General features: G+C 42.7%; 1 protein-coding gene across 1 annotated transcript in view; it reads left to right on the forward strand.

Annotated features, from left to right (window-relative positions):
- LRRC3B (leucine rich repeat containing 3B) overlaps window positions 1-13,913 on the forward strand; it is an 89,093-nt gene extending 75,180 nt beyond the window's left edge. Inside the window, exon 2 of the mRNA XM_055566936.1 lies at window positions 12,667-13,913. Within this exon, the coding sequence (XP_055422911.1) occupies window positions 12,830-13,609 (780 nt within the window). The 5' untranslated portion in view covers window positions 12,667-12,829 and the 3' untranslated portion in view covers window positions 13,610-13,913. The remainder of the gene's footprint in view (window positions 1-12,666) is intronic.
- The last annotated feature ends 1,143 nt before the right edge of the window (window positions 13,914-15,056 follow it).

A 15,056-nucleotide genomic window follows, 5' to 3' on the forward strand; every position in this document is an offset into this window, starting at 1 on the left:
GGGACTCAGTGTCAGATACAGTCTGACCCCCGAGGCCCTGGTCCTAGCTACACAGATGGAGCTCTGACCCCACTCTGGGCACTGAGCCATAGGCACCAGGGCTATGGGAGAAACCAGTATTTAAAATGTATTATCCAGATTTGATCTTGGTCTTGAATGAATGTCTTTCATCTATGTATTGGCTTTCCTGAGCTACTTGGGGGATGCCGTAGCAGTGTGAAACATTATTGACGCTCATGGTCAGTAGATAGAGTTCTACTGATAATGTAACTGCTAATGCCCTTCAGCATTGAGCCATTACAGTCCTCTTGAATGAGTTTTCTATAAACTTTAAGAAGCATTTTTTTCTAATAGCTGTTGGTATGAATCTGTTAAATGTCAATCGGGCCTTGTGATAATTAACATAAATATATTAACTTTTTAAACTGTTAAATGTTCATGTGTATCAGCTAACTTTTTTGAGATAATAGTGTGCCCAAACCTGGTGGCATTTGCGTACAAGTTCATGAGCACCTGAATGGTCCTCTGGTCTAAGGTGGGCTCACTCATGAGTCCATGAGTCCAAACCCCGCAGATCCGATAGTTGACTCTGATGCTCTGGTTTGGGTTTCCCACATGTCAGTGTGTGGCTGGGTCTAGGCTGGGACAGTGGTGAGATTCACGGAATCACTCACTACCCAGCGTGCTGGCCGTGGTGGCTGGGGAGATTCCAAGAGCAAAGGCAAGGACACGTGCTGACTCTTGAAAAGGCCGAGACTTAGAACAGGCAAAATACAACTTCTGCTCCATCTGCGATCAAAGCAAATCCTAAGGCCACTTCTTTTTTTTTCCAGGAGTTCAGATTTATTCATTTTAAATAATAAAAATACAACTTTCCAAGAATTTGATGCAATTATAAGAAATTACTCTGAAAATTCAGTTTCCCTAATTTAAAAAGTTCCAATTTAATTACAGCTTCCAGTGGAAATATGCATCAAGTTGTCAGTTTGTGTCAGTAAGTTGCATGAGAAAGAGGATATAATTTTGAGAAGGCAAATGTAATGTACCATTTATAACAACTTTTCTTAAAACCATAGTCTAAATATTCTATTTCTCATATTCACATTTCTTAAAATCTAATCCTGTTGAGATATGAGTTAATAAGAGTTGTAACTGTATATGTTTAATAACTATTTGCCACTCCAGTATCCTTACCTGGAGAATCCCATGGACAGAGGAGCCTGGCAGGCTACAGCCAATAGGGTCACACAGTCAGACATGACTAAAGTGACTTACCACACACGCAAGTGATTGAATGTCAAAGTTAGAGGCTTCAGTTCAGTCGCTCAGTTGTGTCCAACTCTTTGCGATCCCATGAATCGCAGCATGCCAGGCCTCCCTGTCCATCACCAACTCCCGGAGTTCACTCAGACTCACGTCCATCGAGTCAGTGATGCCATCCAGCCATCTCATCCTCTGTCGTCCCCTTCTCCTCCTGCCCCCAATCCCTCCCAGCATCAGAGTCTTTTCCAATGAGTCAACTCTTCGCATGAGGTGGCCAAAGTATTGGAGTTTTTCAGCTTTAGCATCGTTCCTTCCAAAGAAATCCCAGGGCTGATCTCCTTTAGAATGGACTGGTTGGATCTCCTTGCAGTCCAAGGGACTCTCAAGAGTCTTCTCCAACACCACAGTTCAAAAGCATCAGTTCTTTGGCGCTCAGCTTTCTTCACGGTCCAACTCTCACATCCATACATGACCACAGGAAAAACCATAGCCTTGACTAGATGGACCTTTGTTGTTAGAGGCTTAGATATGGCTAACTCCAAAGCCTTCTCTTTGAGTTACCACTCTCTAAGGTTTTCAGGGGGCTTCCCAGCTGACAGTAGTGGTAAATAACCTGCTGCTGACTCAGGAGACTCAGGTTCCATCCTTGCGTTGGGAAGCTCTCCTGGAGAAGGAAATGTCAACCCACTCCCATAGTCTTACCTCTTAAATCTCATGGACAGAGGAGCCAGACAGGCTATGGTCCATGAGGTCACAGAGTCAGACACAGCTGAGCACACATGTGCAAGGTTTCAAAGCCCTTAAGGATCATGTTATTAATGATTTTTCCAAAAATAAAAGTGGTGCCTGAGGCAGGATGAGAAAATTGGAGAGCCTGAAATTGAAACATAGTAATATCCCATTTGTTGCAATTTATTTATGGCCATGTAAGTTTTAATCGAGATATTTTTTTCATTAAACAAAATGATCCTTTGTGCTAGCTATAGATTAGTCATTTTTTCATCTCTACCTGCAATGAATCTTATTAATAGTTGGTGGTGATTATTTCTGTATGGTAGTATTATTTGGCCTGAGAAGGATCAAGTGGCAAATTGAATTCTCATTTGCAAAACATGTCACCTCGTATTCCTTCAGAATATTTGGATGAAGTAACAGGAGAAATAGTAGAGATAATATTAAATGTTCTTTAGTTAGATCTGAATTTACCAATTATCATATTCCATGGATGGTTATGCTATAAAAATTACACCGCACCAGAGGCCTTTGTCAGGGGGACCAAGTGTGTTTGGATAATTCCGAGTTAATAGGTTCCTTTGCTGTAACTTCTCAGAACCTTAAATAGGCTGATGACCATTGTAACTCTCAAAAAGTGTGTTTCTTAGACTTACGAGACTGCAACTCACAGGTGGTATTCCACAGAACCCTTGGGAAATCTGAACTTGACTATGATGCCTTTGAAAGTGTGTTCAGAGTCTGTAATATTTTGTCAGGCATCTGCTATGAGAGTGGCACGGTTACACCCATACATGAAACCTGTGAAATCAGTGTTATTCTTATTTATAGCTGAGAAACCTTGGACTCCAAACAGTCACTTTGTTTTCCCAAGCTCCCCCAGCTGGTACCCAAACTGAGGGTTGACCTGGTTTTATCTAACCTCAGGCTTATGGTGTGCTGTACTCTTATCTAAGACTCAGTTTAAACGACTTTTTAGGGTGACTCAGCTAGTCAGAAGAGACATTATGTCTTGCATACTTTTGTACTTTCTGTAACTCCTAACAGAAAATAGCTTATCAGTCAGTACCTTCAGACCAACCCCTTTTGTTCTTACCTAGTTAATGCTATGATTGTGCTCATGGCAAAGATTGTAATAGTAGAGAAGATTATAAGATAAAGTCAAAATTCTCTACACCTTCTGCTCTAGAACCATACTCTGAAGATAAGACTATTATCTATTTTTTATATAAGGTTTTTATATAAGCATTTTATATAAACATTCTTCCATAATGCTTTAATTATACAAGTGTGTGTGTGTGTGTGTGTGTAGATTGATCTCTTTTGTTTTACATCAGTTCAGTTCAGTCGCTCAATCGTGTCCGACTCTTTGCAACCCCATGAACCGCAGCACGCCAGGCCTCCCTGTCCATCACCAACTCCCAGAGTTCACCCAAACCCATGTCCATTGTGTCAATGACACCATCCAACCATCTCATCTGCTGTCATCCCCTTCTCCTCCTGCCCTCAATCTTTCCCAGCATCAGGGTCTTTTCAAATGAGTCAGCTCTCTGCATCAGGTGGCCAAAGTATTGGAGTCTCAGCCTCAACATCAGTCCCTTCAATGAATACCCAGGATGGACTGGTTGGATCTCCTTGCAGTCCAAGGGACTCTCAAGAGTCTTCTCCAACACCATACTTCAAAAGCATCAATTTTTCTGCACTCAGCTTTCTTTATAGTCCAACTCTCACATCCATACATGACTACTGGAAAAACCATAGCCTTGACTAGACGGACCTTTGTTGGCAAAGTAATGTCTCTGCTTTTTAATATGCTATCTAGGTTGGTCATAACTTTCTTTCCAAGGAGCAAGTGTCTTTTAATTTAATTGCTGCAATCACCATCTGCAGTGATTTTGGAGCCCAGAAAAATAAAGACAGCCCCTGTTTCCCCATCTACTTGCCATGAAGTGATGGGACCAGATGCCATGATCTTAGTTTTCTGAATGTTGAGCTTTAAGTCAATTTTTTCACTCTCCTCTTTCACTTTCATCAAGAGGCTCTTTAGTTCTTCTTCACTTTGTGCCATAAGGGTGGTGTTAACTGCATATCTGAGGTTATTGAGATTTCTCCCGGCAATCTTGATTCCAGCTTGTGCTTCTTCCAGCCCAGCGTTTCTCATGATGGACTCTGCATAGAAGTTAAATAAGCAGGGTGACGATATACAGCTTTGACGTACTCCTTTTCCTATTTGGAGTCAGTCTGTTGTTCCATGTCCAGTTCTAACTGTTGCTTCCTGACCTGCATATAGGTTTCTCAAGAGGCAGGTCAGGTGGGCTGGTATTCCCATCTCTTTCAGAATTTTACACAGTTTCTTGTGATCCACACAGTCAAAGGCTTTGGCATAGTCAATAAAGCAGAAATAGATGTTTTTCTGGAACTCTCTTGCTTTTTCCACGATTCAGCAGATGTTGGCAATTTGATCTCTGATTCCTCTGCCTTTTATAAAACCAGCTTGAACATCTGAAAGTTCATGGTTCACGTACTGCTGAAGCCTAACTTGGAGAATTTTGAGCATTACTTTACTAGAGTGTGAGATGAGTGCAATTGTGTCGTAGCTTGAGCATTCTTTGGCATTTCTTTGAGATTGGAGTGAAAACTGCCCTTTTCCAGTCCTGTGGCCACTGCTGAGTTTTCCAAATTTGCTGGCATATTGAATGCAGCACTTTCACAGCATCATCTTTCAGGATTTGAAATAGCTCAACTGGAATTCCATCACCTCCACTAGCTTTGTTCATAGTGATGCTTCCTAAGGCCCACCTCACTTCACATTCCAGGATGTCTGGCTCTAGGTGAGTGTGAGTGATCACACCCTCATGATTATCTGCATTGTGAAGATCTTTTTTGTACAATTCTTCTGTGTATTCTTGCCACCTCTTCTTAATATCTTCTGCTTCTGTTAGGTCCATACCATTTCTGTCCTTTATTGAGCCCATCTTTGCATGAAATATTCCCTGGGTATCTCTAATTTTCTTGAAGAGATCTCTAGTCTTTCCCATTCTATTGTTTTCCTCTATTTCTTTGCATTGATCGCTGAGGGGATCATATATGTACATCTTCACTTAGTATTTATTTGACATCTTTTATTAAAAGTAATTATATATAATGGTATATTAGTTTCAAGTATACAACATTGATTCAGTATTTGTATATATTGCAAAAAGTTTTACTACAATAAGTCTAGTTAACTTCCATCATCACTCATAGTTACATTTAATTGATTTGCAGTATTATATTAGTTTCAGGTATACATTGTAATACTGCTATACTTTTATAGATTATATTCCATTTAAAGTTATTCCTTGTGCTGAACATCTTATCCTTGTATCTTGTTTTTTTAATACTTAGTAGTTTGTTACCTCTTAATCCTCTTTCCTTATTTTCCTCTTTTCCCACCCATCTCCTCACTGTTAACCAGCAGTTGGTCTTCTGTGTCTTGCCACTGTTTCTGTTTTATTTGCTTGTTTCTACATATTTTGGATTCCACATATAGGTGAAAATATACAGTATTTGTCTTTCTCTGACTTACTTCACTAAGCATAATATCTTCCAGGTCCATCTATGTTGCTGGAAAAGGCAAGATTTCATTTTTTTTTAAATGGCTGATAGTATTTCATTGTCTATGCATATGCCACATTTTCTTTATCCATTCTTTATCCAAGTGTTAATGGACATTTAGGCTGTTTCCATATCTTGGCTATTGTGAATAATGTGGCTGTGAACATTGAGGTACGTGTGTCTATTTAAATTAGTGTTTTCATTTCCTTGATTTTAGATCTGAATCTTGTACTTTTCCCACCAAGTCATTGATCATGATAAGTTTTTTTTGTTTGTTTTTTTTTTTACTGGTAAGAGTCATCCATCCCAGTCAGAAATGCAACTGAATTCAGCAAGGATAATGCTTTCTAAAAGCAGTTTTCAAGTTGCCTCTGGACCTTGGAGCATCTCTGGGAGCCTACATTTATGTAGATTGTGTGTTAGAGTTTGCAAAGCTCTCACTGTTGCAAATACCTTAGGCACTTAGTGGGAAATAATAATAACAGAGAAGCAGAAAGAAACTGAGACGATGGGTTCTTACTCGGCCTTCCTATATAACCTTGCAGCATGATGAATAATAAATACAGATGTCAGGGAAGACATAATCTTATCTATATTCTTTATTTAGTACCCAGAGAGAGAGAGAGTTAAAAAAAAAAGTGTTGTTTATTTGTTAGTGCTGACTCAAAAAAAAAAAAAAAAACCAATCTGAAAGTTTCCAGATAAGTTTTGTTCCAGGACCTTAGTGAGGACTATAGCCTGCGAGAGACAACCTCTTATTAGCTCCAAGGAAGTACTCTGGAGAGGAAACGGAGGGGCCAGGATATACAGTAAGTCCCTTGCAAATGAACGAGTTCCTTTCCAAAAGTATGTTCATAAGTCCATCAAAGTTAGCCTAGATACCTAGCTAACGCAGTCAACTATATAGTACTATTCTGTAATGGCCTTATAATCCTTTTTGCACAAATAATATATTAAAAAAATAAAGAAACATTTCCAATCGTACAGGACAGGACCTTGTAAAGTACAGTAATACCAGCTGCATCAGCCTGCTTTTTCACTTGCTCCCTCACATTAGAGGCTTGAAATAAAAATACTACACTAATGTATTCTATACAGTAAAGTACACAAAAGCCCAACCACTTACAGAGGATCCACATATATAATAATGTACACCAGACTTGTGATTGGACGTTAGACTGAGCAACAACTTAGTTGACAGAAAACTTGATCAAATAAAGAAATCAGTATGTAATTTCCTAACCACTGGCCCACCAGAGAATTCTCCTATTATGCCAGCTTTTTAGACAAAGAATTTAAATGCACAGAAAGGTTTGACCAAGGTCACAAATAAGTGACAGCCTGTATTTAAACTTAGATAATTAAGTTACACCAAAGCAGAGCTATATTTTTGTCTAAGTTGGGGTTCTTCAGAGAGTTAAAAGCAAAAGTAAACTGGTAATGTCTAGGTTATACAGTCCCCTGGTTTTTTTTTTAGATTTTTATTTTATATTGGGGTTTAGCCGATTAACAATATTGTGGTGGGTCCAGACGAACAGTGAAGGGACTCAGCCATACATATACATGCATCCATTCTCCCCCAAACTCCGCTGGCATCCAGGCTGCCACATGACATTGAGCAGAGTTCCCTGTGCTCTACAGTAGGTCCTTGGTGGTTATCCATCTTAAACACAGCAGTGTGTATTTTCCATCCCAAACTCCGTAATTATCCCTTTTCCCAGGAACCGTAAGTTTCTTCTCTGTGAGTCTGTTTCTGTTTGGTAAATAAGTTCATTTGTATCATTTCTTTTCAGATTCCACACATAAGGGATGTCTCCTTCTCTGCCTGACTTAACTTCACTCAGTATGTCAATCTTTAAGTCCATCCATATGCCGCAAGAGGCCATATTTCATTCTTTTCAATGGCTGGGTAATATTCCATTATAGGGGCTTCCCTGGTAGCTCAGTCAGTGAAGAATCCACCTGCAATGCAGAAGCCCCAGGTTCAATCCTTGGGTCGGGAAGATCCCTTGGAGAAGGAAATGGTAAACCACTCCAGTATCCTTGCCTGGAAAACCCCATGGACAGAGGAGCCTGGTGGGCTGCAGTCCATGGGGTCAAAGAGCTGGACATGACTGAGCAGCTAACATTCCATTTTATGTATGTACCGCATCTTTATCTATTCCTCTGCCGATGGACATTTAGGTTGCTTCCATGCAAGATAGAGTTTTTAATCAGCCACTGAAAGAACTGCCTTCTCACTTAGTAGGCTGCTAAGTACATGTTTTTTCTTTCTTTCTGGAAACAGTATTTGAGGATTGCCACCCGATCCCAGCATTAACTACTATAGCTCAGAAACTTGTGTGACAGGGGACTTCCCTGACTGTCCAGTGGTTCAGGCTGCACTTCCACTGTGGGGGGCACAAGTTCGACCCCTGGTCAGGGGAGTTCTGCATGCCGAGAGGTGCAACCAAAGGGGAAAAAAGGAAACTTGTGTGACAGGGACACGGGAGCAAGGCTCAGGTCTAGGGGTCAAACGGTCCTCTGTGGGGGCACAGCTCAGACCTGACAGCACAGCCAGAAACCCCGCAGCTTCTTCGTGGCCCCGGATGTATTGGAAGGGAATGAGGGCGTGAGGATGGGCAGAAGTAATGAGTTGAGGGATGCGAAGGGGAACTTAGGAGGCAGAAGAGATGCTGTTTCATTTGGGCTGTCCCCTTGCTGGGTCGTCTTCCTCCTCAAGAGGACAGGCGGAGAGCTGCTGTGCCCCTGTCACTTCACCAAGGTGACCCCAGGGCTCCTTTATGTTCCACTCACTCATTCTGAAGTTAGCAAGGAGGCTTCCCCACACGCCAGCCCCCAACCCCGCAGAAGGATGGCTTGTTTGTTAGGGTTTGTGGTTAGACCTGACGGAGTCAGAACAAGAGGGCATTTAGGCACCTCCTTAGCTCTGCCCTCTGCTGGAGAAGCAATGGTGTCTGCAGAATGCCTGGTTTTTACTCTGAGAGACACATCTCCCCACAGCTTCCCTGCCTGGGAATCGCTGTTTATCTAACCAGTACTTGTAGGCAATGCCAAGCTGATAATCCCTTTGGAAAACAGTCAGTCAGTGCGACAGAACGGAGAGACAGTTCTTCTGTCCTCCCTGCTGGAGGTAACCTTGATGCGATGTCTTTGGACGTCTCTACATGCTGCGTCTTCTGTCACTTCAAAGTCCTGGGTGAGGGTGAAGGCTCTGGAGGCTGTTGCAGCAATAGCGATGTAGCCAACCCCAGAGGATTCCATTCCCTTTTTGTGAATCACAGAGAGAAAATGAAATAGTTTTGAGTCCAGCCTTTTTGAGTACAAGGAATATGCAGGGTTTATACTCCCAACAGGCATTTCATCCTGTGTATGGGTGGACCTTATAGGGCATGAAGGATTTCACCTCAAGACAAATTGCACTCTGATGTTGAGAAGATGTGTTCTAACCGTCTCTTGTCTGTGACCATGAGCATTGGACTGACCATTCTGGAGAAACAAAGCCTAGAGATGTGTGCTGAGAAAAAGTTCTATTCTTCAAGTGGGAATCTACACTTGTGATTTTGCCAGAGGCTACTACTGTTTTGACATGTAAAACCAACAGATGTTTGATGAGCCGACGTTTATGTGCCAAAATAATGAAAATAATTACCGTAGGGAAGAAAAAGCACAGCTAGATTGCTGAATATTTCATTGATTCATTCATACGATGATAGATATTTATGTAGCACTACTCTAGGAGTTGGAAATGGTTCTGGAATAATAACTATAGCTAACAAGTGTTGACCACTTGGTACCTACTATGCATTGTACTAAATGCCTGGCATGGATTATCTGATACAATTTTCATGTCAACATTGTCATCAGATGCTTTTATAATCTCTATATGAGAAGGAGCAGAGAGGGGTGTAGAGAGGTTAATAACTTGCCCACGGGCACAATGATCATAAGGATAAAAGCTGAAAAACAAACTCAGGTACTGTTCACCTGGTAATTGTTTGCTATTATTTCTACACGAGGCAGAAACAAGTCCCTGCCCTCACAGGGCTTATAGTCGAAACTGTTGTTGTTATTTAGTCACCAAAGTCGTGTCTGACTCTTTTGCAGCCACTTGGACTGTAGCCCAGGCAAGAGTATTGGAGTGGGTTGCGTTTCCTTCTCCAGGAGATCTTCCTGACCCGGGGATCAAACCTGAGTCTCCTGCCTTGATGGGTGGGTTCTTTACCACTGAGCCACCTGGGAAGCTCATAGTCTAAATTAGAGAATACTTTTCTCCAGATGGACTCGGTCTCTGGAGAGATGTGAGTGTGCTCCAGAGGAGGGTTTGCACCGATTCACAGGATTTAGGTGGGTGGAGGTGGCACATACTCAATTGGTGGAATTTGCTTGATGACAGGAAACTCTAGTTTCTCTATTCACGCTCATTTGTCCATCTCCTGTCCTCCACCCAGGAACCTGTGCCTGTCCTCTGCCACCCTCCTTCTTCTCTGATGTAGCCTCCAGTACCTTCCTTTTATGTCTTTTCTCCCACATCTAGGCAATGACTACAGTCCCCAAATGCCCCGCAATGAAGGTTTGCAGGAGGGAAAACACGGGAGGGAGGTGAGCCTACACTGCAGATGAAACGAGCTGTTGACGGATGGCTTAGTCAGCCTCGGGGTTCAGCTGCAGCCTCTCTGGCATTTGAGGGACTCGAGATTCCAAAAGCACATTCATTTCATTCTGCTGTTGCTAATCTGATTTTTTTTCCATGATGAACAACCCAGTTCGTTATGTTTTCAGCTCACATTAATCTTCTTTTCTGTGAGTTTGGTAACATTTGGAGTCATTTCCCTCTCTATTTATCCATCTGGGATCTTTAGAAAAGACAAGTTTGCAAAGTCTTTTGTTGCTTACGGCTGTAAGAGGGATGAACCTTTTCCTAGTTCCTTAGATCCTGAGAGAGAATCCTCTGAAGTCAGGCACAGGTTCCCAGGGCAGGGAGCCCCCTCCCTGGGGCTCATGGGATCCTCCATGTGGCACTGAGTCACAGCATAACAGCATCGGAAGCCGCAGCAGTCCCTGGACTTTGTCCCCATGGAGCAGATGGAATCAGGAAAGAGCTGTAGGGGTAGCGAGAAGAATTGAGATTCACCAGTCAGAACAAAGGCTTTGGCTTGATTGCCATCTGTACCACTTAGGAGCTCTGTGATCGTGGACAAGGCCCAGAGTCTGTCTGAGAGCCACTTCCCCAGTCTGCGAGAATGCCTGTCCTCTTTACACGAGCAAGCGGTTTCAAGTGTAAACTTATATTCACATCTCTATTTTGGGGCAAGTTCATAATCTTGCTCATATCACTAAAGCTTTGCAATTTCTTAGGCCTTTTCCCAACAACAGCTCAACAGGAAATATATATATATAGATGGATATATGTAAAAGATATATGTATATATATATAAAGATATATACATATATTTTATATAAGTATATATAAAAGATATATATATATATGTGAAAGGTGAAAGGCACTCAGTCGTGTCTGACTCTTTGCAACCCCATTATTCCCTAGGCCAGAATTCTGGAGTGAGTAGCCTTTCCCTTCTCCAGGGGATATGTACATATATATATTATATATATAATGCTTCCCCGGTAGCTCAGCGTGAAGAATCTGTCTGCCAGTGCAGGAGACACAGGAGACATGGGTTCAATCCCTGGGTCAGGAAGATCCCCTGGAGAAGGAAATGGCAACCCATTCCAGTATTCTTGCCAGAAAAATCCCACAGACAGAGCAGCCTGGTTGGCTATATAGTCCATAGGGTTGCAAAGCGTCAGACATGACTGAGGGACAAAGCAAATAAATATGATTTTCTATATATAAATGATTATATATATATATATACACACACACACACAAAATTGGAAAGAAAAGAATAGGGTATTGAGGAAGACTTAGAGGCTAGTAATTCCTTTTTGGGGGGAATGTTACATTTTTGTTTTATTTTTAGAACATTTCTCTAGAATAGATTACTTAAAAGAAAATTACAGTGTCAAAAGATATATATATATATACATATATATATGTAAAATTTAATGTTCTCAATAGATATTGCCAAATTTCTTTCCAAAACATATTCTCAAAATATGTGTTTATGAGGATGCCATATTATTCTGTTCTTATAAGCATACAGATGGTATTTTTAAAAATTATATTGATAGAAGAAAAACATTCATAGCTCATTTTACAGTTGCATTTCTTTGGCTGCTAATTATGTCATTCCCCACCCCCCACCCCCAGCTTCACTGACATAACTTCATACAGCACTGTATAAGCTTAATGATTTGACTTACATATAAGAGGCTAGTATTTCTTAAAACTCTTTTTATACTAAAAAAAAAAAAAGAGCTGTGTGTCATATTCGAAGATCTATTGGAGAGGGACTACACTGTTTAGAAAACAAAGAGAATCCTTTGGAAATTCAGGTAAGGACATCCTTCCGGGTGTGGTGTAGTCCCCAGAGGCCCCAAGGGAGGCAGCTCCTTTGGAGAATCCAGGCTGGAGATCTCTGGAAACAGTGTGCTGGGAAGCTTGGGATGTACCCATTCGTCTCATTCATAATTCAAGTACGGGGTTTCTTTAGGGAAAATACTCCAAATTGGACAGCCGTTCAAAAGCCATGAAAGTCGTTGAAAGTCATCAACTGTAAAATATCAGGGTGATTTCTCGTTGCCGCTCATGTGAAAGGCTCATTCGCATTGATGCCTCTTGCAAGAGGAGGGAGAGGGGTGACTCTGTCTGGTTGCTGTCAACTTTAGGAAGGGCACAGAATGTGGTACAGGCCAGTGGAGAGGAGAGGAATCTGGACTGTTTGCTCAGATTCCGCACCAGGAGCAACAAAGCGACGTCCTTCCGCTCCCCCAGCACCTGGGATTTGAGCAGAGACTCCATTACACAGATAACTCCCAATGGTGCTGATGGAAATTACCTGCATAAACAGCTCACCTGCCCGCATAAAATGCCAGATGCCTGTTTCGTCGCGATGTACCCCCCCTCCCCGTTTGCAAAAGAGCTCATTACGTCTGCTTTCTTCCCTTTAGGTGCCCATGCAAGGACCAGCATGATGAAGAGATGCGTGTGTGAGTAGCAGCCCTTTGGACCACGCCGGAAGGAGACCAAGCGTGTGGACAGGGCTGGACCGTGAGCACACGTGCTTGCTGGAGTAGGTGAGGCTTGGGCCTGTGATTATGCTGACATCCCAGCATGAATCTGGTGGACCTGTGGCTAACTCGCTCCCTCTCCATGTGTCTCCTCCTCCAAAGTTTCGTTCTCATGATACTGTGCTTTCATTCCGCCAGTATGTGTCCCAAGGGCTGTCTCTGTTCTTCCTCTGGGGGTTTAAATGTCACCTGTAGCAATGCGAATCTCAAGGAAATACCTAGAGATCTTCCGCCTGAAACGGTCCTCTTGTACCTGGACTCCAATCAGATCACATCCATCCCCAATGAGATTTTTAAGGACCTCCATCAACTAAGAGTTCTCAACCTGTCCAAAAACGGCATCGAGTTTATCGACGAGCACGCCTTTAAGGGAGTCGCTGAGACTCTGCAGACTCTGGACTTGTCTGACAACCGGATTCAGAGCGTGCACAAAAACGCCTTCAATAACCTGAAGGCCAGAGCCAGAATTGCCAACAACCCCTGGCACTGTGACTGTACGCTCCAGCAAGTCCTGCGGAGCATGGTGTCCAATCACGAGACAGCCCACAATGTGATCTGCAAGACCTCCGTGCTGGATGAACACGCTGGGAGGCCGTTCCTCAACGCTGCCAATGACGCCGACCTTTGTAACCTCCCTAAAAAAACGACTGACTACGCCATGCTGGTCACCATGTTTGGCTGGTTCACCATGGTGATCTCTTACGTGGTGTATTACGTGAGGCAGAATCAGGAGGACGCGCGGAGACACCTCGAATACTTGAAGTCCCTGCCGAGCAGGCAAAAGAAGGCTGACGAACCCGACGACATTAGCACCGTGGTGTAGCGTCCGAGCTGCCTGGCATCGAAAAAGAAATCCGTTTGGGATTGCGGTAGAATAAGCTGGTTTACTTCTCTCATCCATTGTAAACATTTGAAACTTTGTATCGCAGTTTCCTTTGAATTATGCCACTGTCGAACTTTGAACAAACGTGACAACCTAACAACTCATTTTCCTTTAGGCAATCCACCCCTGAATTGTACCCCTGGCGGTATATTCCCGAGTCGGCTACTTCTCTGAACCTCAGTTAGATCCATCTCACTATTTAATAATGAAATTTATTTTTTTAATTTGAAACCAAATAAAAGCCTAACTTTGAATCATGAAAAACAGAGTGACTTATTGGTCCAGAAAACTCTACAGTCATTCCATTGCTTTAGAGAGAAAAACAGACAACCCGTGTGAACCCAAAGAGCGATCCCAATGAGAGATGTGTTATTAAGTTCTCCTGTACACTGGGGAGCCATAGCTGAGTTTTCAGCCAAGTAAAGTATCTGTCAGACTTCAAAAGAGTAAGGCTTAGCAAACCCGGGTGATAAGATGTTGCGTGACATCCTGCAGAGCCTTAAGTTCTGATGCTTCTAAATGTTTGGTACCTAAAAGTCAGTGTGTTTAGCTAAACACACCATGTCTACTCTCTACTAGACACATGGGAAAGAAAAAGACCACACATATTTTGTCCTCAAGATTACCTTGCAGTAAACAGAGGCCTCTGACCAACATAGAAATGCCTATGCCAAAAACGAAGGTCCTGGTAATCATGCAAACATCAGCTTGCAAGCCCGGTGCAAGGCCTTTGCCTACTATTACTATGGCTGTAGGGCTTCCCTGGTGGCTTAGTGGTAAAGAATCCACCTGTAATATAAGAGATGCGGGATCGATCCCTGGGTGAGGAAGATCCCCTGGCGGAGGGCATGGTGACCCACTCCAGTACTCTTGCCTGGAGAATCCCATGGACAGAGGAGCCTGGCGGGCTACAGTCCATGGGGTTGCAAAGAGTTGGACACGACTGAAGCAGATGAGCAGGTATGAACACTATACCTCTAAACCCTCACTCCTAGAGGAGAAAGTGACAGCCACCCCATCTACAGAGGAGGAAGCTAAATGTGAAAGAGGCCCAGTGTCCTGCCAAGGAGAAAGTTTCAGAATTTGAACCAAGTCTCCCTGTCCCCAGAGACTGAGGTCTTCTCATTAGGTTCTGACTGGGTTGGTTGATAGAGGTACAACTTAACGTGTTAAAAAAAAAACAAAACGCACCTGTGTTAAGCGTCCAGTTCCATACATTTGACAGACACATACACCTCTGCATCAAGACGTTGTGTCCCTGATATTGTTCAGAGATAGGAGAAACCTTGTCTGGTTCTTGGAGGAGGAAATTGTGTCTCTTCAGTTTCAACTGTAGTTAAATGTCAGACGTGGGTGAGACCTCTTCAGATGGTGAGGCTGGTGAGGA

The sequence above is a fragment of the Bubalus kerabau genome, chromosome 2, assembly GCF_029407905.1.
Source record: "Bubalus kerabau isolate K-KA32 ecotype Philippines breed swamp buffalo chromosome 2, PCC_UOA_SB_1v2, whole genome shotgun sequence".
Lineage (NCBI taxonomy): Eukaryota > Metazoa > Chordata > Mammalia > Artiodactyla > Bovidae > Bubalus > Bubalus kerabau.